The following is a 27,674-nucleotide window of genomic DNA, read 5'->3' on the forward strand; positions in this document are numbered from 1 at the left end:
ATCCATGAACATCAGGAAAATGACAAAAAAATCCAGTTCCTTAGACTGCTTGTTCCTTAACTGTGATCAAATGTTAAAAAGTACCGAAAATGAAATTTTGGATGCAAGATGTCGTTATTTAGGTGAGAATATTTCACTTTGATTGAAGATTTTGCCCATGTCATCGGTTGATTTTTGTAGATTTGCAGTGTGTTAGTGAATGCGTGGTATACATGTATAGAGTGTGTTACTGTGTTCAGCGTTATATTACCAAATATGCTGTAGTGGCCGCAAACAGGTGCCTGGCCACGAACTGGGACAGTTACTCTATAAATGAGCCATTTCCAAAAGCTTTCGCTTTCCATATACATGTAGATCTTGGTTCCTGGTTCTTGGTAGTGATCCTCGAAAAGACCCCAAGTGGAGTTTAAACCGGAGGTGGCGACAGAGGGTGGACTCAATTTGGGAGAATATGTTTTGAGACCATGGTCTTAAAAGTGGCTGAGTTAACTTGAGAGATTACACAATGACATTGAGGAAAGCTATTCCATTTCCATATCCTTGTGGTTCGAGGGAAGAAAGAATTCCTGTACACTGTATCTGTGTTGCTAGTTGGTACCTCGAGCTGATTTAAATGCCCCCGCCTATTTCTGTCCGGTTTAGGGCAAATATGGTCTTTGTGATGTATATGTATGTCGATTTCGTATTTCTGTGTAAAACCTTGAAAGATTTTTCTTTTCTTATTGCTGTGGCTTTAGTCACATATGTTCATGAATTTAGAAAGTAGTTGTAGAGGAGAATGCCAAAATTGTAATGGCATTTTGCAGTATTTTGTGAATCCATACTTTACAGCTATTCCTGTGCTCTTTTCCTCTTATTTCTGAATTCCTAAAACAGAGAATATGGACTAGGCCTAACTCCTTATCCCCAAGAATGGAAAGGAAAAGTGATACAGGTAAGTGACATGATACAGTGATGAGCACATGTGTTTTATGGTTGTATAGTGACAACTAGATGTATGATTTGCCACATTGTTTAGATTCAGGGGATAATTATTGAATGCTGGGCGCATCCAAAGAAAAAACAATTTCCAAGTGTTCAGGTATGTACATTTACCTACGGGGTATGTTTTGTAATATATTGAGAAATGAGACATGTACATTTGTTTAAGTGACATAATATACACCAATGTAAAAACCCAAATTATATCATGAACAAACTGAATTGTTCTATGTACTGTTTATATGCTTGATTAGCTGTGTGTTTGTTTTCTGCACAAAATCTCTGAGAATAGCACTTTGAATATGTTGGCATTCATATAACTTTCTGAATTTGTTTCTGGGCAATTCATTGAGAACATTATGTGTTGTGCTCTGGTTTAGAAGTCTGCAGACGAGTTGAGGAAAATAAAGATCAAGAATGAGTAGCACTACATTGATCTTGTGTATTTCTCATATCTTAGGAGTGAGGCACAATAGGCTACGATGTGACACAGCAACAAGCTTTACTGACACAGACCAAGAAAGAGAGTGGGATCAACCTCGAGGTAGGCAAGACCGAGACAGGAGACACCGTTCTAAGTCACCTGGGCACCCAAAACACTCCCGCCACCTCGACCATCATTCAAGGAGAAGCGAGAGTCCAGGAGATGGTGATGGGTACCACCACCACCACCGAGAAGACAGTGCAGGACAGCGGTATCAGAGGAAGCATGTTCAAGTGTTGCAAAGGACGGGACACTCGTCGAGTCTTCCAGGTCGTAGACCCCCCAGGGAGCTCAACTCCGGTTTCAGGGGGTCATCTCCCGATGTGATTGAGCTGGATGATGCCGACAGAGAGTCAGTGAGCAGTCGGGAGGCTCACGGAGCCTCAGCTGGCCAGGGCTCAAGTCCCCCAACAACATTTGAAGATGAGCGGCAAGTGAGCCCAGTGGAGTCTGAGAAATTATGCTCCAAGGCAGGAGGTGATGGACTGAAGCCAAAGGTTGCCTGCGATGCCAGTGGAACTCCTTTGCTGACTGCAAGTAGTCTTCCCCAGTTGGCTGGCCTTGCTGGGCTGCAGCCATCGGCTGTTCTCGATGCCAGCATCTCCTCCAGCATACAGATCTTACAGTATTTCCAGCAGCAGCAACAGCTCCTAGCAGCCATAGGACTGACTGGCCTGGGACAGCCAGGGTTCTTCCCGGGTCACCCACTACCCACCCCATACGCAATGCCCTGTGCCAACGCTCTCCATGCACCATTGCATCCTTGCTCCTGCATGACTTGCCAGTCAGCCCTTCTGTCTCAGGACTGCGCCCGATACTTGCCCCAGTACGCCCACACAGGACAATTGCCACTCCCTATGGCTTCCATGCCAATGGCGCCTTCTCAGAGCGCGATGCCCCCTGCCAATCAGGATGTCCAGGCCCTTCTCCAGCTTCTGCGCCAGAATGACGGCCACGACTCACCAGCGTCAGACTGCCAGGAGTGCGCATGTAACGCTGACTGCGAAGAAGCGGCATGTACAGCACCACCCTGTGAGCCACCCACACCGGCCACACCACAGAGGACCACAACCCTTCCACCAACGCAGCAACCCGTACATCTCAAGACCCACCAAGGATTGCCTGGAAGCCCCCAACAGTCAGTTAGAGGTTCACAGGGACCCACTCCTGCTGCCATGACACCCCTACGACAGGCCCTGACCAGCACCCTGTGCAGCAGCCCCCTACACTCCCTGATGACACAGCTGAATGAGAGTGGGCTCTCAGCTGTGAGTGCCATACAGTTTCAGAGCCCTGACAGGCATAACTCTTCAAGAGGTAAGTATGCAATAAATTAAGTGAAAATCTCTACTGTTATTTCCACTGGTGATTTGCTACTAGTCCAGCAAATTGATTGGAAACATAAGCCAAAGGATTATTGAGCTACGTATTGCAAGATCATTTCTATAGTTGCTGGCTGTCATGCATTGTTTTCAACTCAATACTGAAAGCAAATGTTGCAAGTGCATTTATATTAATATTCTCAACTCGGTAATATCCCTGTCTAAAGTAAGTGAATGGTTTATGGCTGAAACATTTTCTCTTCCAGCTCAAAAGTTTTGCTTATTAGTGACATTGAGAGATCCTTCAAGTTTTGAGGGTCTTTAATTATTCTGTTATGAACTATTGTACAACTTCAGGTCTTTTTACAGATTGACATTCAATACTGTAGTGTCAATGCTCTGTTTCATTTTTGAAAATGTCTTTGTGTATACATAGATGACCGCAACTCAGAAAATCCACCAATTGGAGTGTTCTGGGATATAGAGAACTGCGCTGTTCCCCGAGGGAAGTCTGCCCTGGCTGTTGTCCAGCGTATCAGGGACCGATTCTTTGCCGGGCACAGAGAGGCGGAGTTCATGTGCGTCTGCGACATAAACAAAGAAAGCAGTACAATCATCCAAGAACTCAACGATGCACAGGTAAGTGTAAGGCAGAGTAGACCAGTTTGAAAATAATATATTTGACTGTAACTTTCAGCCTTTTCTGAGTTGCACATAGGCCTACATTGTAAAAACCTTGTGGCAAACCTCACACAAGATTGAGCTTACTGCAGTCTTCAGAACTCTGTAATTTTGCAGGCTCCTAGAAAATTGAACTGTCTTTATGTTCTGAAAAGAGATAAAGAAGCTCTGGATTTTGGAACAACTTTTGCCTATTGAGGTGTGGGCAGCTTACAAGTACACGTATCTGTAAGATAACGTTGTCGAACCTCTCTGATTAAATGTGAATGCAGACATCCCCCACCCTGAGTATAAAGGAAGTTGCAGTTATTTATATTAGTGGTTGGTCACAGATAGTGGTAAATTTGAAATAATCTGCCATTTATGTACTACAACACTACAAATTTAAATTGTGTGGTTTCATGTATTTTGTTTCTTATTGCATTAACAATATCTGCATGTTTTATACTCACACTATGCTTTTTCATGTATCAAGAGGTAAAGTTGCTTGGAATTCATGTGTCTGTTCATTCCCCTATTGCAAGCAAGTGTAGTAGTAATATGTACATGTAAGAATAGCCCATTAATGTGCACTGTTCGTTTTCTCACAGGTGACTGTGGCACACATCAATGCCACGGCTAAGAATGCAGCTGACGACAAGCTGAGGCAGAGTCTGAGGCGCTTTGCTGACACCCACAGCCCACCAGCCACTGTTGTCCTCATATCAGGTGAAACCTATGTGTAGCTTGCCCCATCTGTTTGTATAGTCAAACCTGTCTTAGTGACCACCTGTCTATAATGGCCACCTGCTGTATACAACCACTAAAAATAATTCCCTCTGAGAGAAAAAGCATGTTAAAGAACCTGTCTATTGTGACCACCTGTCTATAATGGCCACTTTTTCCATCTCCCTGTGGGTGGCATCTTCAGACAGGTTTGACTGTATCACGGTACAAAAGACAGAAGCCCACAATAATGAAACAAGACTTCTGAATAATTGTAAAGTTAGTCACATAGGGACTGCAAGGTGACACACACTAGGTGTTTTACATCATTCAATATATACTCCAAGTCATAGTGTGTAGTTAGAAATTAGAGTGACCTCTTGGATAGTCACCCTGACTAGTACTGTAATTGCGCTGGCGTAAAAACTAACATGACACAGATTTGCCTTCAGCAGCACTTGAAATACCCATCGGCAATTTGCTGCCATTACCCTCCCACTGTTCAGAATGCCCCTTTCAAAGACAAATTGTTCATGGCCACAATATTTTGTTACTCATTTCTGCCCCTTGCATGGATTTGTGCTCCTACAAAAAAGTGGCATTGACCCAAATATGACGTAAGTTGAGGCATGCATTAGAAGTGTAAAGGAATATTGTGTGTTGATGTAGGTCTGATTTGCAGTTGAGTAGCATATGTCATGACACCTGAAACTCCAAGAGTGATAGTTTGTATAGAAGCCAATCACACATGCCAAGAATTATGGGATTTGCCATGGTTAAAGTGGTTATTCTTCTGTGCCAGGCATGATAATGTTTACCAAGCAACTTGCACTTTGGTAAGACTCGAGTGGATAAATGAGTGATGAATGAATGAATAACAAACCAGTTGAATGAATGAATAGATAGGTGCCCCATGAGTAAATGAAGTGATGTATGTATGGACTGATATATGAATATAAGATATATATAGGAATGAATGAGTCACTCCATGAACGAATTCATATTCATGATTAACAAATTAATGAATGAATCATATCTTGACATCCACATTCATACTGGCTTGCCTGTCATTGAAGGTGATATCAACTTTGCCCGAGACCTGTCAGACCTGAGGCACCGAAACGGACTGAACGTGATTCTGATCCATGGCCAGGCAGCCTCGGAGGCCCTCAAGACCTGCGCCAACAAGTCGGAGAGATACGACGAGCTCCTGGCTGACCTGCCATTCAGATCACCTGCCAAGGTGAGTGCCTCTATCAGAGTCCAGCGTAGGACTGGTCAGTGACTCCGAGTGACCATGGCTACTACACGCCCTGGGAGAGGCTGTGTATTGTAAAACGAGGAATGTTCAGGTGCATTTTAATTTGGCGAATTTCACGAGAGCTGAGATTCACAAAATTAAAATGTATGCAAAAGTTCTTATGGACACTATATGCATTGAATGTTAGAGGCAACTCGCGAAAATTTCATGCCGTGAAAAAGGCCGTGGGCTCCAATTTGCGAAAATTTCATGCCGCAAAAATATTGTCTTACAGTAACTCTTTCTTGTTTAGTTCCATTTTGGTAGATGAATCTTCAGGAAAACACAAAAATTAATGCTCACTTGAATGTTCTCATTTTGGATTTTGGGTATTTTTTGTTCACATAGCTATGAATAATATTGAAAGCCCCCAAATTATAGAATCTTTTAAAAATCTCTTTCTCAGGAGGTAGAAATTACCCTGTCAGTGCTGTGAACACATTTGGGTATGTACTTTTAAGTTTTTTTTTTTATGGCCAATCCAAGGTTGACCCTTTTAGGGCTGGGACCAAATTTTTTAGATGCTAGATTTCACATTTTGATATTTTTGAAAATGCATGATCAAATTTTCTTTAACCCTAAAAAGACTGGGGGGGGGGGCCCTTAAAGGCCCCCCCCCCCTCGACATTTCGCGCGATTACTCTGCAACACGCAATGCTCTCGCCGCGATGCTCTATGACTTTTTTCTTTCGAGTTTCCCGCACATTTTGACACCAAATTTGTGACGCCCGGGGGTACGGTTCTGAAGTTACATAACTTTTTGTACATGCACGTGAGGCCGAAAATGGCTCAAAAATGTGATTTTGTGTACAAAGTCAATGCAAATTGAGTTTTTTCAAATGGTTCATATAAATATGCTTATTTTTACTCTCAATGGCTAAAATTAATTTGTTTTAGGAGTATTATGCTTCAAAAAGTGTCTGCCTCAAATTTTGTTCAAAAAAACAACAAAATCAAAAGGTCAAAAAAACAAAGAAATACATAAGAATTTCATAAAACAATAAAATAAATAAGAAATTAATTTTGATACCGAATTTTTTTTCAAGTTCATTTTCTAAGAATGCCACAAAGAATAATTAGACCAAAAATGAGCACTTTTGGAGCTTTATTTACTGATTTAGATCAAAGAGTCTGATTTCTCGCATAAATTAGCATAATTAATCAAAATAAAATAAAAGAAGACTATTTTGTAAAATTTAAATACTAGTATACGATCTTGTAGATTACATCACACACTACCATTGTGCAAATTTCCGCGGCGATCGCGCGATCCACGGCCGAGATCTTAAGTGGGGGCCCTTTAGGCCCCCCCCCCCCCCCAGTCTTTCGAGCTACCAAAATAGCCCAGTCTTTTTAGGGTTAATCTTGGCAGGTTTTATCACCGGTATGATAGAATATGGTACAAACGGACACCATGGCCCCTGGGGACTCCCAGCCCCCAAGTTTGCTATGTTCTTTCTTGTGTAATAGTCTGCATGAATGCGTAGAAGGTGACTTTGCAATACTCACATGAGTGCAAGACCCACTAGGTCTATTATTAAATGATGATTTTGATATTAACCCATTTAGGACGAGTCACAAGTATTCTTGGGCGTGTGTATGGCAAAAGGGTGTGTACAGTTCTTGTCGAGGTGAGGATTTAGCTCTTAACGTTTTGTGAGATATTCAGAAACCACTCTATGAGATGTCGGAGAACATGCAATTCTCAGGGGTATCAAAAGTTAATTTGATGAAAATCGGATTTGAAATGGCTGAGATATCAAAAACAAGGTGAAACAAAGAGATCCTAATAAAAGGCATGGCCTGTAGTCTTATTATTATCACTTTTTTGGATATCTCGGCCATTTGAAAACCAATTTTCATCAAATAAACGTTGAATCCTTCTTAAAATTACATGCTCTTTCATATTTCATAAGAGGTTTCTTATGATCTCACTTAGGAATGTTCAAAACATGAATCCCCACCTCAACCAGTACTGCACAGCCCCTTTAAGCAATAATATTATTTATTCCATGATTCAGACTGGCAGCTTTGAAAGCTCTGAGCTGGTCATCCACAACCTACCTCCCTGGAAGGACAACAGCCTGCTGAGAGCTCGCCTCAAGCAGCTTTCAGAAAACTGTGGTGGCAGGGTCGGCAATGTTGTCAATAACACCGGCTTCATCAAGTTCCCAAGTCATGAAATTGCCAGCAGGTAATCTAACCCGTTTACGCGTCATGCCTCTTTGGAAATTATTCATGAACTCAATTCATACATGGAGCACTCAAAATCTGTTTGTCTGTAATGTATTTAAGTAGTAACATAAAGAACATATTTCTTGGTTTCCAGGATTTGTTTGTTTTAGTTTGTGTAGGGATCTAACTTTTTGTTCTTCGTTAATTCAATGAGTTGAAGAATTTTTGTGGATATATTTGTCTTGAAGTTGGATTTCATAGTTATGCCCCCCCCCCCCCAGTTCTGTTTGTCATTGTTGTATCTAGCATTGACCACTCTTGAGAAAATTAATGTATTGATATGGAGAAGATTTCTTGGCAGTCATGTGTGTAGGATGAGACTGCCATCCCTTTTTGCAAAGCAAACATTGAAGGCTGCTTAGTATTGTATTGTTATAACATCAACATTTCTTTTACTTGGATTGATTACCACATTCAACGATGACTTGCTGGAATATATCACCAATAAATGACCAGTACATGAAGCAAAAGTATGCAAAAAATGTTTTTACAGACTTTCCCAAATTTTATGATGAGTGTTTGTCTGGATTTACTTTTCATTTTTCCTACAGGGCAAAGAAGCGATTGGACGGGGAGAAAGTCTATGGCAACGTCATCAACACGTCTTTCTCACGGGGCCGTCCTGGATTTGGCAGTCCCCGCTACCTCAGGCACAACTACCACAGGAGGGACACCGAAAGCTTCAACGAGTCGAGAGATAGGCAAGATGAGGTTTCGAGTCATGGTGAGTTTGTCAGAGAAATGAAAGAGAGAGAGAGGGATAGGCTACTCAACCAACGAAGTGTGTTTTCTGCAAGTTTGCATACCTTGATACTTAGGTCTTGGCATTCCTAAGAAGTACCAACCAAATCTTTCCTAGCTTGTGGAAAAGTGAAGGTGTAAAAAAAATCTAATGGTAGCAACAATATCAATAGTGATTATTGATGTCATACGGATATTTGAATATGTCCGTAAGCTGTGTGTTAATTTCCACCTTTTTTTTGTGCATGTTGATAATTATGCATTTTACTGTCAGGGATTTCATGTCAACATCTGTACAACAAGATGAATGTCACATATAGTATGCAAAAATGTTTGTGTTTTTATCTTTGGTAGAACATAAGAAGAGACATTGGTGTTTGCTTCTCTCCATGTAAAACCTTCCAGATTGCCATGGTTTATAATCAGTTTTGTGTCTCTCCTTCTTCATCTATAGACTCCAGTAGCAGCCAGGGTACCAGTGAGCCGCCAAAAGAAGAGGTCAAGGATGGAAGAGACCGGTCCTGTTCCCAGCACGGACCGTGCCCTAAACCCACTCCCATGCCATCCTCGCGGTACGTGGAAAACGCTAGCCCACTGGGAGGGCGAACCAACATGGAGATCAGCCAGGGGCTGGCAGAAGCATTCCGTCCCATCCAGCCCATGCCTCAGGCTTCCGACCCCGCCCATGTAATGGCCCCGCCCCCGCCCCCTCCCGTGTCCATCAATCTGGTGATGGATGGTGCTGCTAAGGGTCCCTACCCACCACACCTCCCTCCTCATCCTCCTCATCCTCCTCATCCTCCTCATCCTCCTCATCCTCCTCCGCCTCCGTCTCAGAGCTGTGATGCACCCAACTCTAGCGGACGATCAGAATGGAAGCCCTTGATACCAACTCCCCCGCCCCTGCAGGAATCTACCTCGTATGGCAGTGGTGCAACATTCCGTCCCATCCCGGCAGTGCAGAGGATTGCCGGTTCCCAGGGACCCTACATGAATCTCAGGAAGGACGGCACACCAGGCAATCCATGTCTCAAGGGCTGCTATAGGTCAGTGACATGCCAACCCTTACGACTGCTTTCTTTATGATCAAGTCAGCAAATACTTGATTGTAGAGAACACTAAAAGCTGCAGAAATGAGTCTGTTCATATGATACCAGCAACTTAATTTTTGGCGTAACACCCAGGAACAAAGTCTGAGATTATTCTGTCTAGTCAATGTTTTCTAAGATGTTCCTAGGAGGGCATGGAAAGGACAATTAGACCCCTCCCCTTTGCACCACAATCTCAGCTACTGTACAGTTGGACAATTTTCTCACAAATGATTGAAATATGCTAAGCTAAATTCAGTAAATTCCACTTGTTGAAAGTAATTACGTACATGTTTTGATATATCCTGTAAATATTCACCTGTTGTTGCGATTTTCATGTGAGTTTGGTAGAGCTGGAATTGAATGTGCACACTGCAAAGCATGCCATACCTGCAGTGTGTATCATTAATTTAAGCATGTTTAAAGAATTGAGAGAGTAGTTTTAGGTTTCAGAATGTCAACTAAGAAGTTCAACAAATCTACGATTTATGTTGACCCTCTTTGCCTCTTCATAGTCATTAGTGAGTTGAGAAATGTCACCTTTCAACTTCTTTTTCCATCTCCATCATGGTACCAGAAACTTCCAGCAAATGTGGCAAACACCAGCATGAATGCAATTAGTGTATGGCTGTTACATGATTTTTGTTAATGGGTACAGTCCCGCTCTCTTGATATTTCTGTAAATGAATAACATTGTGTAACAACTGACTGTTTGTTCTTCCCCCTGTTTCCAGAGCACCTTCCCCTCTAATGGTGACCAGCAAACTCAAACCCAGCTGGCAGCAGCAGCAACAGCAACAGCCTCAGGGTGGGCCAGTGCCCCCTGGAGTCAAGCCTTGGACACCCATGCCGGGCATCGACCTCCTGGTCACCAACCTGGACGTCCAGATGTCGCGCAAGGAGCTGAAGCGCCATCTAGTGGCGGCAATCAGCGAACACTGTCGGGTGAGGGGAGATATAATGCAAGGCCTTCCATGCTTTCTGGACATGGGCTCTTTTTGAGAATGGATTTTTAGCATCTTCCTCCACAGAATGATTTATTTTCAAGTGATGTGCAGTTAAAGTCATAATACTCAGAATAGAAATATAGAGATGTGTGCATGCTTGTTTAAAGTGTTTCTGAAATTCAGGATTACAGAAAAGTCTTGAAAATATTTGATGTTTGTGTGTCAGGGCACTGCCTTGTGTTGTATTTTTGTTGGTTTTTCTGAAGATTTGTAATATTTAAGGAAAGAAAATCTGACTCATTTGCTCATTAATGATTGAAAAAAACATTGCAGTGACATTTGCAGCAATCATCAGCCGGGCCATTAACTGTAAAAGCGATATGTTGGTTCTTGATGACAGTGGAGAAAACAAACACATTTCTACCTGTATTTTAACTTCAGAGTAAGCTTGTTCAATAACAGCAACGTACAGCACTGTAATGCACCTGTCCTGCTCTCGATCTCTCGCACAAGGTCCTTCATGTGTTCCTGGCAGCCCCTAGCCAGGGTCACTTCCAGGCGGTGGTTAGGGTGCCCTCCATGGGTGATGCCATCGGAGTCCTGGCCAACGTGAATCGCAAGCAGATCGGCTCCCGGATCCTCCACCTCTCCATCATGCCCCCTGGAGACTGCAACGCCGACAGACTGAGGTGAGGGGGAGGCTACCAAAGCCAATAGGACACAGTCTGATATCAGAATGAAATCAAAGGTTTATGTACAACTGTGCGTGATTCAATGCCATTTGATTTGAAATGCATTTCTCTTAACCTTTTATGTGCCAGGGCACAATAGCTTAACTGGCCAAGCTTTTCCGTCAGCTTTCATCAAGCCATCCAGAAGTGACCTCCTTGTAAATTACAGTGCACTCCTGTTATAATGAACACGGTTATAGCGAAATTCCAGTTACAATGAAATAAATATTTAGGCAGCAACATTATGCAACATTATATAAACTCTATGTATTTTCATTGTTAATTTGATTGGTTACAATGAAATTTCGATATAACGAAAGAAAACTGCTGGTCCCAAGGACTTCATTATAATAGGAGTCCGCTGTAGTAAGGTCTAGTTGTGGATAAGTAAGCCCCCACTCAGGTGTAGCAATGTGCCTCAGTCCAACTGGAAGGTCATGTTGACACGATGGGGATTAGAGGGATTAGGTAATCTCTTTTCATTGATGGTTAGTTTAGAGACAGCTGCAGGGTGAAGCTGTCCTGCACCAATCTGTTCAGAAAGCACTCCAGCTACATGTCAGTAAGCAAGCATGGCAAAGTAAAGGGTAGACTCCTACAAGAGTTATAGTATTCAAGCTGTACATACAAAATAGGTCTAATCTTACAGAATAAGGTGATTCTCTCAGTTTGACACAAATTGTCTTCAACAACAAGATATGATTCTTCGGTTGGTCACCTTTTACAATTGAACAATGCAATGAGTGATGACAGCACCTGACTGTCCATGGCAATGTTGGAATGAAAGATGCTATGTATGTTATTTACTCTGTTTTTCAAAGGAAGTAGTCATCCAGATTGGTTTATTCATAAGGCCTCCTATTTTTTTCCTTCTCCCCATCGTGGTGGACACAGAATGATGCTGATCCAGATGCTGCAAGAGGTACCTGGCATGAGCATGCCTCTCTGCAAACTGAAGCCAGGATTTGAGAACAAGTGAGTTGATTGACTCTTCCCTCCCTCATACTCCTCCTCCTCCTCCTCCCTCTTTATCAACGTTAACATCTACAACATCATCCTCACCATCTTGTTTCAGCCCCCAAATCATATTCATCACTACGACCACCCTCATCATCCTTTTCATTGTCACCCCTCATCCTCTGAATAGTTGTCATCTTTATTATACTCTTCATCAGTACCCACAGTTATCATCATCAATGTTGTCATCATCTCATTCCCAGAGATACATTTAACTAGTGCACTTGCAACCCAATTTTGTAATACAGTTCTTCGCTCTTGCAAAATATACTTGCTCGCGGTTATGAGCAGGGCATGGTCAGAGGAAATAAGGCTATCATAGGGAAAAAAAAAAACCCTTACAAAGTTCCTGATAGTAAAGTGAAGTGAAACAATGTAGATAACCAAATAAGAGAACACAGATTAAAGTCAAGTGAAGTAACGTCAAGTCAAACAAAATGAAGTACCCTATGAAATAGAGAGTGAGATAGATAAAAGTGATACAAAGCAAAGTAGGATTAGATGAAGCAAACCATACTTAAAGGGATGGTATAGTATTGGTGGAGATGAGATTTTGTGCTTTACACTTTTTGCGAGATACCAAGAAACCACTTCTGAAATTATACAAAGCATACCATTCTAAGAGGGACTAAAATATAGATAAAATCGATTTTGAAATGGCTGTGACATCCAAAAATAAAGTAAAACCGTTTCTATCCTAATAGTAGGTGGATCCCACCTTTTATTAGGACTGCTCTGTTTTGGATATCGTGGCCATTTCAAAACCAATTTTCATCGCATAAATGTCGAATCCCTCTTGGAATTACATGCTCTTTCGTATTTCATAATAGCTTTCTCATTTTCTCAACAAAAGATGTTAGAAACCTGAGGTTAGGTCTCAACCAAAACTATACGATCCCTTTAAGCAAAGCCAGACAAGGTAAAGATTAGTCTTCCCTACTATGCAAAAGGATTATCAGACCATCACTCTATCAGTCCCGCTTTGTGCTGGGTTCTGTTTTCTCCACCAGGTACCAGCAGCAGCTGTACGTAGCCGATCTCTACCAGATTCCAGACACAGTCACCATGAAGGACGGTCCCGTCGGTAAGCTGGTCTGTCTGACGGCTCACAGTGCCTCCAACTCACCGGCTCCTGCTGGTTACTCCTCCCCCATGGGATGGCAGTCCCCAGCCATGCCGTTTGTTCCCCCTAGGTACGTCGCCTTCAATAATTTCAAATTTATCCTCTACAGGTGTTTGTACGTAAAAGCATGGCAGCCTAACATATTTATGGATCCAGCACAGTATTGAGGTGTATGGTGCTAAGTACAGTTTGTTCCAATGCAATTGGGTGGCTAAGGGATTGTATAGAAGTAAATAATTTCAGTGATTGTATCTATTGAAGAATCAAAACTTTTTATTGAAATTGGTAGTCACCCTCTATGTGATTTGTACCCCCGAAGTATATCAACAGTGATGCAGTGGACTTTTTCATTATGTGGTTAGACTTGCATGAAGGTAAATCCAGCTTCTGCCCTGCATGGAGAGAGTTATATTTTGCTGAAACTGTTCCTTCTGCATTCAAAGAGATATTTAGTTTGATGCTACTACTTCAAGGAGGCCTCTGGAATTATTTAGACAAATTGGACAGTGTTGGCATTTTGCTGAAGAAATTTCACCCTTCCTGAAAGTGTTCATCTTTGGTCCCTATCTCTCTGTGAACAATCGCCACCTCTTCCTCATGTCTCCTCATGATTTGCCCCCTTCCTCCTTCACCCCCCCCCCCCATCTCCTCTCTTAATATCTTACAAGAAGAATACCTCCATCTGTCTTAATTCATTTGCGAAAATCAGGGAGCCCAGCCCAGAGCCACCAGAGCGGTACTGCAGCCAGCATGACTCTGACGGCCAGAGCCAGTACAGGCTGCTGGACACTGACCTCTGCGTCATGGTGGCCTACCAGTCCTTCACTGCCCAGGTCACTACTCTGCTCCACATGCACAACGGCTCCATGTCTCTTCTCAGGTCAGCGCACTGTGGTGATGTATATCGATTGGTGTGAACATAAATGTCACTTGTGTTAATGTTTGAATACATTTGTGCCAAGAGTAGGGAAGTGGACCTCGCCAACCAATAACAGAAATAGAAGCGAAATGAAATTGTTCAGCTAAAAAGTTATTTCTTTTGGGAAGAGTGTACATAACATGGACTTTGTAGGTTTTAGAAAAAACACCTTTTGTGATAGAGGTTGCCTATGTGCATTTCTGATATCTGTCAAGCAGTTCTAAATGGTACTTCATCTTGTATCATTCAGATAACCAGTTTTCACTTGATTTTGGATTTAGAGTTAGAATATTATGATGAATTTTTAGTCCATATTACAAAAGGTGGAATGTGTGGATACAGGCACTGATGGGTGATTTACCTCTATCCTCATTTCCATCCACAGCTTTCCGCTCTGCTACCAGTCAGAGTTTGACCCGCTGGAGGAAGACTTTGAGCGGGGAATCCCCCTGGAGCACCTCCTGAGCTCTGTGCCAGGAGTGAGGGTGGCCTTCTGCCGGGAGGGCTTCAAGGTGGTGTGCTGGAGCCAGCAGAAGGAGGAAGTCATCACCGAGGGTCAGTTCATCATGAACAATTTTTGTGGAAATATATGAATTATGAATTTCTGCTCCCACACTGTACTAGATCCTTGTTGGCTGTCTATCTAAGAATCAATTTCATTTACAATATACCTGACTGCAGTTCATAGGTATCATCAGTTCCATTTTTTTAATATATATATTGAAACTGAATGCCTTTGGTCTTGAAGATTACAGCTCATATTTCACTACTTTCTTATGGGAGAAGTTAGTCTCATCACACAGACATTCAGAGCCTTGTTCTTACAGTGGCAAGATACAGTGTTTTGATGCTTTTTGCATTTTTCTTCTGCCTCCTTAGATGGTCAGCCCATGTGTCCACCCCTGCTTGGCCGTGCCACGCCTCTCCTCCCGCCACCCCTCTTCCAGTTCAGCAAGGAGGTTGTGGAGCTGCTGAAGCACTCCAATAAGTGCCGCCTCCCCTTCACCCGCTTTGTGCCCGCCTACCACCACCACTTTGGCCGGCAGGTGCGGGTGGCTGACTATGGCTACCTCAAACTGATTGAGCTATTTGAAGCTATCTCTCATGTCCTTGAGGTAGGAAGACCAGTGAATTTTTTTTTATTCTAGTTGTTAACATAGCCCCTCCCACAAAAACGTTAACAGCACAGCTGAGGCAGCAGCACAACATTGAAAGTCCTCCTAACCCAAAACAAAACAAAACAAAACAAAACAAAACAAAACAAAACAAAACAAAACAAAACAAAACAAAACAAAACAAAACAAAACAAAAACAAAACAAAAAACACAACTATCAACCAGAACTCAATATTGGTTTTCAGGATAGGACTGCTTTGGTTTATTAGTAAGAAGCAAAAACTGAAAGAAAGAAAGAAAGAAGGAAAAATATACACTGTGAAGATCTATGTCCTTTGCTATCTCATAGCAAATATGGCAAATTCTTTGCATTTCGTCTCCTCAGTTGTAGACACTTAACCATACATGTAGATGTTCTGAAGAGATTATCTACTTTGGTGGAGTATGCAAAAACTGCACTTTCAGATTATCTACTGGAAACTTATTTCAGTGATGGTTGTTGCATGATTTCTTGCTGAATTAGTTCTTAGCTGTTAACCACTCTGGAAAGAAGTCCATAGTTTGTTTTACTGAAATGTCTGTAGGTAACTTTTCAGGAAAATACATTACACAGACATTTATTTGCAAAGAGTTTGTTCTCATGTACTTTGAGAAGCTAGGCCCTGTTGCACATAAGAGTATAAGACGAATAGATATTAAGGTCTAAGGCTATTTTAATTGCCTCTAGAAGATAATCAAGAGAGCTGTGTCTTTCTATATTTTAGTAAGGATATAATACTCCATGCACCAAGGCCCTCAATGACACCTGCTGCCATAGTTACAGTATCATGTTCTCCCCCATCAGATCTTGGGAGCCACAGAAAACAAGACGCTGACCCTGACTCACAGGGCTCAGGTCAAGCGGTTTGGACAAGACCTACTCAAGGTCCTCAAGTCACAGGCCAGCAAGAAAGTAAGTGGTGTCCACTCAGAAAGGTCAATGAAATGCACAATTCTGCTATTTTTGTAAAGAAAGAGAAATTTCAAGAAAGAAGGCAATGTCATGAGAATATGATGATTAATATTCAGCAGTTCAACCACATATCTGTGACTTTGTATAGATGCATAAATATATGAGTTCAAGGTTTTTAAGATTGCAAGTTAATTCTGCTTTTTTTTTTTGTGTGTGTGGTTAGCAGATATAAACAATTATGCATAGATGCCTTGGTACAAATTGTATTCCAGAATGAAAACATGCCTTTGCAAAAGAGACTGCAAAATTAGTGGTATATACTCATGACTAGATGTTGGGCAGATCAACTTCAGCATAGCTCTAAAGTCTTTGTTTCAATAGGAAATTTCTCTGCTTTACACATTTTCCCCACTCTCTCATGATGTAAACTATAATGAGGTGGTTGGTATGCTAAATGTGTGCCACATGACTCACACATAAAAGCAAATAATAGTTGAGCAGGACATTGTTCCTTTAAATTACATCACCACCACAAAGAGGGAGGAACTGGTCCGTCTGAATAAGAGATGTGCCTACTGGTGCTTATCAGAAACATAATCGCATCTCAGTTCAGTTCAGTGATGGCGGTCTCACAGTTTAATTCTTGTCACCAAGATTTTGACTCACACCATCTCTTCATGTTTTCTTTCAGGTCACCATCCATGACTTTCCATCCGCATTCCAGCGGTGCCTAGGTCGTCCGTGGAACACAGTGGATTACGGAGTGTGCGACGTCCAGGATCTTCTCTTCGACCTACCAGAGAACTGGGTCACGGTGAGAATTACTTGAAGTGTCTTGAAATGCTCATGAAACAAAACAAAAGGCTCTTTTTTGCAATGTCTCCAATGAAAGCAGTATGCATTTACATTTGTGTACACACCCACACACATATAGCATATATTTAGATATATTTTATTTCCTTTTCTTTTTCCATGGAAAGCATGGTAGCACAACAAGGGTAGGAGCTGGTGTGTTCTTTCCTTCTTTATCACTCAACAAATGATAGTTTCCTTTATGATGTCTTTGTATATAGCAGATTAAAGTCAAGAAAAACATGATGACAGCTTCTTTTTTTTTTTGTAAGGGGAGCAGGGATTTCTGAGTATTCTCTTTACAAGATAAGGAAGTTCATCACACTATATAATTTGCATTTGTTTTATATGGGAAGAAAAAAAAATCATAACTTTTATGTGCTGGGAAATGAAACAGAATAGTTTGTGATCGAGAGACAATGTCATTTCACCCATTGCAATTGTTACTGGTTGCTCAATGCTGACTTGATGCATGGTATGATTCTTTCATATTATCACTTCACTTCAACTAATTTTTTAGACATTGTTATCTTCTATAGCCTTGGAAATACCAGGCTGTCCTGACATCTTTGCTTTATCTTTTATTTTCTTTGCAGATTGATTGGGACGGGGACAACACTGAAATTTCCATTCCAAAGAGAGGTAAGAAAATTTGCTGCTCATTTTGTACTGGTAGTGTGTGTGTGTATGGGGGGGGGGGGGCATTTGCACATATTTGTGTGTGTGTGTTTGTATATTATAAAGTATGTGTAAGTATACTTGCAAATGATAGATATGTGAAACTGTCATACTAATGACATGAATAATTACTAGAGACTTTATGTTTTGTCTTTAAAAAAATCCAAATTTTGCATTTGACAGAATGTTTCTCCCTGTATTGGATCTCATTCAGGCATGAATGCTAATCCAAAAAGAGAAGTATGTGATGTGATATGCTTGATCTGCTAAAGCAGGAAGATCTAGCAAATCTACTGAAAGAGCACTTCCAATTCTTTTCTCTGCAAAACATAATTGAGTGTGAGAGAGTGGTTACCAAGTCTCATCAATTTTTACCAGCCTATGAAATGAAGTAACTCACTTTGCTTTCACTTACATGATGCAAATTCACAGGCATCTGAAACATGATTATAGTTGAGAAGTTTGAATTTAGAGCATAATGACTTTTGCAAGAATTTCATGATTTCTTTTTGGATTTGTTTAAAATAAAGAGCAAACCGATGAGGAGCGGATTCGCACCAGAAAGTTCAGCCGGGAGATCGTCGACCTCCTGAGCCGGCAGCCGCGATGTCGCATTACCTTCTCCAAGTTCATCCCGGCCTATCACCACCACTTTGGCAGGCAGTGCCGTGTGGGGGAGTACGGCTTCAACAAGCTGGCTGAACTCCTCGGGGCTCTGCCTGAGGTGGTACAGGTAATGCCAACGTTGATCACTTTTTCAAACTCTTTGTATTTCCCCTTGCTAATTTTGAAGGATGTGGCAGTGGAATGCAGGTTCAATTTGTTTCTCAGATCACTGATGTTCTTTTAAATTAAACCTGGTTGTTCAGAAATTTCAAGGGCCATGCATTTTATTCATCATTTGCCTATTTTTAAACCAGCGTAGGATTTTTTGCCTTCAAATATGTCTTTTAGAGCACATCAGTTTGTATTTTGGTCTGCAGAGATTGGCTGCCTTGAAAAGAGCCCTGATACACCTTCACTGTTGTATTCAAGGTACAGAGTAAGACTTGATTACCTGTCTGCCCTGCCCTACCCTGTTCCACCTTACTCATTGCAAATACATGTACTTCCCTGTCATGCCCTCCTTCTCTATCTCCCCCATCGTTCTCGGTTTTAGATTGAGGAGTCCGGTGATGAGCGATGCGTGCAGCTGAGCGAGGCGGAGCGCCTCTCCGTCATGGCGCGGCGCATCAGCCAGCTGGTGCCGCGGAACCGCCAGCACTCTCTGGCGCTGTCGGCTCTCCTGCCAGCATACTGCAAGGTGTTTGGCCACCCGGTGTGCCTGGAGGACTATGGGGTGCGCGACCTCGAGGCCCTGGTTCGTCGGTTCTGCCACATGGTGGAGGTGAGGAGATTGACATGGAATTGAGGGGAAATTGATTAGCTCTGATTTTATTTTCAGTGTTGTGCCATGATTTCTTTATCACATTGTGGTACATTGATAGTGGTTTGTTCAGATGCTCAAGGGACAATCCATTGCCCAGAAATCATATGGTTAGCTGAAGCACATAAGTACCACTTGTAGCAGTAAAGAATGTCAGAATGATTGGTTATCAATTTGTATCCAGTGGGATTGAAAGGGTATGTTGTGCATATTTGACTGCTTTAACACCAAAATCATTTTGACTTGAGCACTGGAAGACCACGTGCACACATAAGGAATATCACTATAGTGATACTAATTAATGGTAGTGTTAACAAGAATAACATGATAATTGGATTGCCTTGATAGTGTATTTAACTTTTAGTAGGCTTTCGGTGAGCTCAAGATAAAAACTAGAGAGTAAAATAGGTAGCCCTCAAGCACTGTAATTGAGATTGTGATGTGGGTACCACATGGCTTTCCACAGTCAATAGTAGTATGGATGTACATTTTGTAGTATGTATGTGTGTATGTATCTGTGTGTGTGTGTTTGTGTGTAGACATGTGTGTACATGTTTATGTGTGAATGTGTTTCTCGATGTTAATAGTGACAGCTGCTTTGCCCCAGTACTAGCCAAGTCCAGCAGTCAAACTCAGTTATATTTTGACATTCCTCCAGATCATCACAGAGGACGATGACAAGCGTCTTCGCTCTGTGGAGCGCCAGCACCTCAGCGACCTCACCCAGCAGATCCTGGTGGTGCTCCTCCTGGAGCCTGAGGGTAGGGCGCTGGTGGAGCGGGCCCAGCGGAGCTACGCCCAGGTGTGGGGCCAGGAACTGGTGGCCACACAGTACGGCTTCAGCAGTGTCACCCTCCTCATGAAGGCTCTCCATCATGTTGTTACTGTAAGTCATTGGTTTCCATGGTGATGATAAGGAGGAGGAGGAGGGTGATAATGATCTCATAAATGCTTTCCTTATCTTTATTTTAGTCCTCCTCCTCCTCCATTATTATTATCACAGCTTTATTATTGTTGTTGTTGGTGGTGGTAGTAGTAGTAGTAGTATTAGTATTATCATTATTATTATTATTGTCATCATCATCATCATCATTACTATGATTATCAAGTATGAGTTACCCCAATCAATGACTATGAGGTCTGTACACAGAAGCGCAATTGTGTATCAAGAATTTAATAATGTTTTTGCACTCTTTTAGAATGACTTTTAATGAAAAATCATCATTTTCTTGCTACATTTAATTGTTGAAGGATAAGAGTCAGAATATTTCATCTCTGAGCCATAATACGATTCTCCAGTCTGTCACTTTAATGTCTGAGCATTGAGACTGCTGAATCTAAATACCTGTACTTTATCTAAAATTCATAAACCCACAGTATCAGTCCAGTAAAAATGTCACTCTACGGTATTAAGAATCCCAGATTCCTGGATCAAAATAGCTTCATTCTTTCTCTGTTTGGTTTGTACAATGATTGTTTTTTCCCCTCCTACTGAAGGTGAAGGACGAGTGGTCTGATGACCCCGCCGTGGAGTTGACCCCAACCTACCAGTTTGCCCGTAGTGCCCGGGCTGTGCTCCTTGGGGCACCCAGCCAGACCCTCAGCCTCCAGGCATTTGTGGCCCGATACCAGACCACACACGGCTGCGAGCTCCAGCCCTATGACTACGGCCAGACCACGGTCTCGGCACTCATCTCCTCCGTGCCGCGGGTCCTCACGCTGATGGGACGGGGGTCCAAACGGGCCATCATGCTCAACCCGTGCTGTAATGGTGAGCCTTGTGTGTACCATCATGTCTTTGATTTATGTTAACTCAAACACCGGCTGTATCGCGTTTTCTAACCAACTGTCAGAAGAGTGAAGTAGAGTTGGATACAACTTACATTTGCACATTTGCAAGCACAAGACAGTTTGTGAGAGCTGCAGAAGTCATGTTTTGGAAAATTTGACTGCTGGTACAAAAATTTGTATGTACAGTACTGATAGTCAGTTGACAGAAATGTATATTTTATGTGTAATCAGAAAGTCTGATGTGCAAGGCGTCTTTCTTGATAAGAACCCTTAAAACCTTATGTTGGGCATCATTACGCTGCTACAGAGGAAAATGCAATTAGTAGTTGTTTGAGTTGTTTTGAACTGCTTTTTGAAGCCCAAATTTTGACTTCCAAGTACACCTGAGGTGTGAACTGAAAATATTTATTCAGATTTCATTTTCTTTCCTCAGAGTGTGTGATACTCTAGATTTCAAATCAAATGTGACAGACTTTGACACTTGACAGTCTGAGAACGTTATGACTTGATGCGCAGTTTGTGGTGCATTATGAAAATCTGACACATTTTCGTGCATGGAACGATTGTGCATCTCAATAATAGAACATTTGACATTGTTTTTAGTGGGGAGATGGATTGACGTAGGGGGTCAGGGAGGGACCGACACATTGTAGCCTGAAGTTGGGATCTCATTACATATCTCTTCTCTGGATGTAGTTTCAGGTGGACGCAACACCTACCAGGATCCCTCCCTCTCTTCTGAGGACACAAAGGCATCGCAGAGCACCGGAACAGGTTTGTTGCCAACACTTTCCTCCACCGTTAAAGGGATGGTATAGTATTGGTGGAGATGAGATTTGGGCGTTTAACTTCTTGCGAGATACCAAGAAACCGCTTATAAAATAGTACAGAGCATACCATTCTAAGAGGAATTCAAAGTTTATTTGATGAAAATCGGTTTTGGAACGGCTGAGACATCCAAAAACAAAGCAATCGTAATAAAAAGGTGGGTCCCACCTTTTATTGGAATCGCTCTGTTTTGGATGTCTTGGCCATTTCATAACCAATTTTCATCAAATAAACATTGAATTCTTCTTGGAATTTCATGCTACATTTTAATAAAAGGTTTCTCATTATCTAACCAAAAAAATGTTAGAAACCTTATGTGAGGTCTCAGCCAAAACTATGATCCCTTTAATAAATGCAATGCTGGTACAATTCCAAGAGATGTTCTGAGAGTTTTACCTGTGCACATAGGCTCACACTAAATTTTAAATGAAGACTCCTGTTGTAAACACCACATTGGATTTTCTGTCATGGTGTATTATTTACAAGCTAAGAATTCAGCATATTCATGTGGATTCCCTCATATTTCAGGGAAGTGTGCAGCCAAACATGAAGAATTATTCTGCATCTCTTCGCCAAACTGCAAGCAGTGCACTATCTCCCTGTGATGCCTTGTGTTAGGTCAGATTTTATGCTAAATGGGTATAATTGGCATATGTGGTATTAGTGTGAAATGGGAAGCTTAACCCTATTCTAACTGGGGGGGTGTCAAATTGACCCCCCCCCCCCCCCCCGACGTTTCGCACCACGATTCCGCAACGCGCAAAGATTTTGCCGCGTCGTTTCATGACTTTTTTCATTGAAGTCTCCCGCATATTTTGAGACCAAATTTGCGACATCCGGGTACACCGTTCTGAAGTTATGCAATGTTTTGCATATGCATGTCAACCCGAAAACCGCTCAAATTCATGATTTCGTGTGCAAATCCAATGCAAACTGTGTTTTTTTGTTTAATTGATATAAATTAGATTATTTCAACTTTTAACCATTGAAATAAATCAATTCTAATGTAGATAAGCTTGAAAAAGTGCCTCCAACAAATTTTGGCCAAAAAACAATAGAAAACAAAAGATCGAAAAAACAATAAAATACATAAGAAATTAACAAAACAATAAAAAACAAAAGAAAATGATTTTGATTGCACTATTTTTTTTACAAGAAAATTGTTTGATGTGTCTTGAGGAACTCTGACACAAAAACTTAATAATCCTTCAGTCTTTTTGATGGAGTTATAGATAAAAATATGATTTCATGCGTTAATTTGCATAATTAATTTATTAAAAAATATGAAATCAACATTTTTCTATTGTATGACCATGTAATCTTGTAGTTGACATCCAGCTCTATGTTCAGGCAAAATTTTGCGGCGATCGCACGATCGACGGCCGAGATCTGAAGGGGGGGTCAAATTGACCCCCCCCCCCAGTAAAAACTTGGTCTCAAATAGCCCAGTTAGAATAGGGTTAAAAAGATTTGATTATCTGGGGAATTGGAGGGCTTGCGGGGGCAAGCTTTGAGATGAAATCAGTGCTAGTATATATTTTTATATCCAATCATAATCACACCAAATTAAGCTGTGTGGATACATTTGATGCTGAGTTAGATTGAATAACCCTCTCTAGTCTTTGTCGTTGCAACATGAGTTTTTAGCAGAATGCCTATTATTGCAATTTTAATGATTTATGTTGATATAGAAATCCCTCTATGTGAATTGTGATACTGTACGAGCTGAAATTTTCGCGTACAGATATTTTCGCGAATTGCTACTTGGAGGACATTTTCACGTGTTGTTAATTTCGCGGTTGCGAGGGTCTAACTGAACTTAGCTATTAGCGCGTTGTTATTTTCGCGTGTTGTTATTTTCGCGGTTCAAAGGCGATTCGCGAAATCCGCGAAAATAAAACCACCGCGAAAATTTCAGCTCGTACAGTATACAATTTTACTGCTTTCCTCCATCACAGCGCCCTCTTCCAGCAATAGTGAGAAGGATAGCAGAAAGTCTTCTTCCAGCAACTCAACATCAGGTTTGTCTCCAATTTACAGAGCAGAAGATAAAATATTCTTCATCTTGTAGAAATCCTTTAATAAACTGGATAACACCAACAGATTGTTATCAGTAAATGACTGTGTAGGGCACTACCCCCCCCCCCATCCCAAAGTTTGAGTAAATGGTAGTAAGTTTTACACACTCAAAAGTCTTCATGATCTGATGTTGAGCTTTGTAGAAATAAACTGTATCATGAGGAATGGGAATAGTTTATCATTTGAAGTAGTTGCAACAAACATGAAATGCCTATTACCATGAAAGGCTGAGAAATTGCTCATCATCCCCTCATTAGTACTGCTGAAATTCTCTGCATGCTGACCTTCCCGTTGACGAATAATTTGTCCCAGTTTATCTGAGAAAGAAAGAAACAATAACAAAAACTTGAACTTCCCACTCACTAGAGATGGTAGCAGCATGTAGATATTGTTTACCACACAGTTGTGTTGACACCATCTAAAAATGAGAGTGGGCTCTTGTTTTCATCGAAATATCATAATTCAGCTTTAATGTGCCCATCATATGAATAGTTCATCACTCTTCTAGGTGTATCACATTACAGAATGATATGGTGCTGTTGGTGTGGTTGCTGTTTAATCTTTTCGAGATTCACCTCCAACCCTTAATCTGTACTTCTTGGTTACCCTCACAGAGTCGGATCTCATGAAGGCCTCCCCTCCAACGTGTCCAGAGGACCTCCTAACCCAGGGGGCCCCACCCTCGGGAGACCAGGCACCCTTCCTGGAGCCATCCATAGCCCCGATACCACCTGCCAGGGATCTCATCAGTTTCACCAGCCCCAGTCACTCACTGCCAGGTAAGGGATAGGGAATCATCATGCTAGTACAGAATCGAACAGGTCATCAAACTAAGAAACAAACAATGTCATTCAAAACTTTCCCTCCCTACCAGCCACAAAGCTGCAAATGCTTCCCTTGCCTGTGAGAGATGAAAATTACCATTCTGACTGTCTAAAGTTGTGAGATCATCCTTGGCTTATATCAAATCATTGACTAGCAATCAGTGAAAGTAGAAGTAAATGCTGTCAATTTAAATCTGCACTTGTATGCGACTATTTTCCCACCATAGACTCTAAGTATTATTATAAGCTATGCCCTTTTACAGTTTGCATGCTTTTGCTTCCTAAATTTTATTTTGACAGCCATCATTGGCAAAGCATTCTATGGCCAAATTAGAAGGGAAACAATTTAGAATAGACATAATTAACGCATTCACTTGATATGATGATAAAATATCTATGGATTCTTGGTATTGATGTCAGCTAATCAGTATAACATTCCATGTAGTGAAAATTTGAGCAGTCTATTCTCAGCTAACTTTAAAGACAGGTATTCCTACTGGGTTATTTTGATAGCAGTGGCTGTAAAATATGGAATTTGATATGCATGAGAAGGACCTATCAGTAAGACCATCGCAATTCCAGAATCATTATGCCCCCGCCAAACGAAGTTTGAAGGGGGTATATAGGAATCAGCGGACGGTCGGGCGGTCGGGCGGTCGGTCGGTCGGGCGGTCGGTCCGTTGCAAATCTTGCGTCGCGAACTACTTCCTCAGTTTTCAACCGATTCCCATAAAACTTGGCACAGATGTGTGCCTTGGGTTGTAGATGTGCAAGACGTATTTTTTGACAGTATCCAAAAGTACGTTGCCATGGTAACGGCATATTATGGGCAAAAATGGGTACAAATCTTGCGTCGCGAACTCCTCCCACAGTTTTTGATCAATTTTTATGAAATTAGGTACAGATGTTCATCTGAATATGTTAATGTGCAAGACACATATTTCCGCAGTGGCAAAAAGTGCGTTGCCATGGTAACGGCATGTTATTGGTAAAAGAACGGGCAAAATGCTTCATGGCAAAACTGCTTCATCAGTGTTCTTCCAATTCTCATGGAATTCATATTGAATGTTTGTCTTAGGATATAGGTCAGCATGACACATTTCTTGACAGTGACAAAAAGTATGTTGCCATGGTAACAGCTCACATATTATGAGCCAAAATGATGGAAAATTTTGTGTTGCAAACTACTTCCTCAGTTTTTGCCCAATTTCCATGAAACCTGGTACAGATGTGTGCCTTTGGTTGTAGATGTGCAAGACGCATTTTTCGACAGTACCCGAAAGTACGTTGCCATGGTAATGGCATATTAATGGCAGAAGATCAAGGAAAGATCTTGCGGATTTAACTACTTCCTCAGTTTTTTGACCAAAGCTTATGAAATGTTGTTTTGACCAAAGCTTATGAAACGTTGTTTGGCGGGGGTATAACCAGTCGCTGTAGCGACATTTCTAGTTTTCATAGTGACCTATACCTTCTAACGATAGATATATATACTATATATCTTGCTGCATGATTCCATTCGTGTTATTTTTTATTTCCTTGTGGGTTTTTTCCTCTGCAGAGGTGGTTGGCCAACCCAGCGGTCAAACTGGTAACTTAGAGCACATTGATCTGATGCAACTCATCCACCTCCTCCCAGACAAGGCTGGTCAGGAGGGCAGCGGTATCGGCTTCGGTCTCAGCCCCGCTCCCACCCAGCTCAACCCAGCCTCCTACCCGAGCCCCGCCTCGCTCCCCCACTCGATGTCATTCAGCGTGGACGGCAACGAGCGGCCCGTCCGCCAGGCCAGCTCGCTGCCCTCCTCGGCCGCCTCCTCGCCCCGCCGCGACCTCGCCCGCGGCCGCTCCCGCTTCCGGCTGGCCGCCAACTTCTCCCTGGGCTTCCAAGATGCTCTGCGCCCCGAAGAAGAAGATGTGTAACCTTCCAGCATACGTCATCTCACCCACTGCTACGTGTATGGGTGTACTAATAGCGGTACGACAATCGGAAACTACTTGCCTGTTTGATAAAGGGAAGGTGTTGCACCGTGGATATGACCAGTAGAATGATGTATTCATGGGATGTATTGCACCATACCTCTTAGAGCAATATTAAGAAAGCAAAACAAAAAACAAATTTAAGTACCAGAAAAGCATTCAAGGCTGTTTATTGTCTTTGCCCATCCGGATGACATAGTTTGGCGGAGGACATTGTTCATTATTTTTGGTTCACAGTTCAGAAGGGATGTGGGTATTAATGTCCATGTGTTTGTAATTAGGTCCGTTTTACTGTCTGAATGTATTTTCTAGCAACAGCAAGGTATGACTAGACAAGTATATGGTACGTGGAGCTGTAAACCTGGCATATTTCATTTCACAGGAATCAAGGCGCACAAGGACACGACTATTGTTTCATATGTGTATGTTTTAAGAATGGAGTACTCTTCTAGTTTTGAAGTATTGCCAGTGAGTATTGCTATGTAACAGCTGTACACTGTCTCTCTGTACTTTACAAACTCAGGTTCTGCGACCAAAAATGCATTGAATGATATCATTTTTATCTTGTGAATATTAAGATGTGTAGAGTTGAAGAAATTATTTTGTTACTTTGAGGATGCTTGTCAATATTTTATCATAACTTGCCATTCACTGAGTTGTGATTCATTTTGTTTATTCCATTTGTTATGATGTAAGATAAAGTTGAGGTTGTTTCATTTGTTGAAGAAGAAGGGGAGGAAAAAAGAACAATCTGTAGTGCCCTCTTCGTTAAGGGTAAGTGAAATTTAATGAGCATGAGGCACAATTTGCAGGACAGTTTATCAACTTTGGTTTCTGTCTCTGAAATATTCAAAGATGCCATGATGTCTGTTTGATGT

At 41.7% G+C, this 27,674-nt stretch overlaps 1 protein-coding gene across 1 annotated transcript; it reads left to right on the forward strand.

Moving 5' to 3' along the window:
* Positions 1-904: 904 nt before the first annotated feature.
* On the forward strand, positions 905-27,585 carry LOC140231632 (meiosis regulator and mRNA stability factor 1-like). The gene is made up of 26 exons (XM_072311781.1): positions 905-934; positions 1,442-2,782; positions 3,239-3,426; positions 4,059-4,176; positions 5,250-5,416; positions 7,495-7,667; positions 8,260-8,432; positions 8,904-9,495; positions 10,272-10,482; positions 10,998-11,173; positions 12,110-12,190; positions 13,243-13,425; positions 14,065-14,235; positions 14,660-14,829; positions 15,154-15,389; positions 16,234-16,341; positions 17,033-17,155; positions 17,790-17,835; positions 18,402-18,604; positions 19,031-19,258; positions 19,956-20,183; positions 20,795-21,068; positions 21,785-21,862; positions 23,875-23,937; positions 24,610-24,774; positions 26,381-27,585. The coding sequence occupies exons 1-26, from the start codon at positions 913-915 to the stop codon at positions 26,737-26,739; spliced, it is 5,877 nt and encodes a 1,958-aa protein (XP_072167882.1). The 5' UTR covers positions 905-912; the 3' UTR covers positions 26,740-27,585.
* The last annotated feature ends 89 nt before the right edge of the window (positions 27,586-27,674 follow it).

Source organism: Diadema setosum, chromosome 8 (assembly GCF_964275005.1).
Source record: "Diadema setosum chromosome 8, eeDiaSeto1, whole genome shotgun sequence".
Taxonomy (NCBI): domain Eukaryota; kingdom Metazoa; phylum Echinodermata; class Echinoidea; order Diadematoida; family Diadematidae; genus Diadema; species Diadema setosum.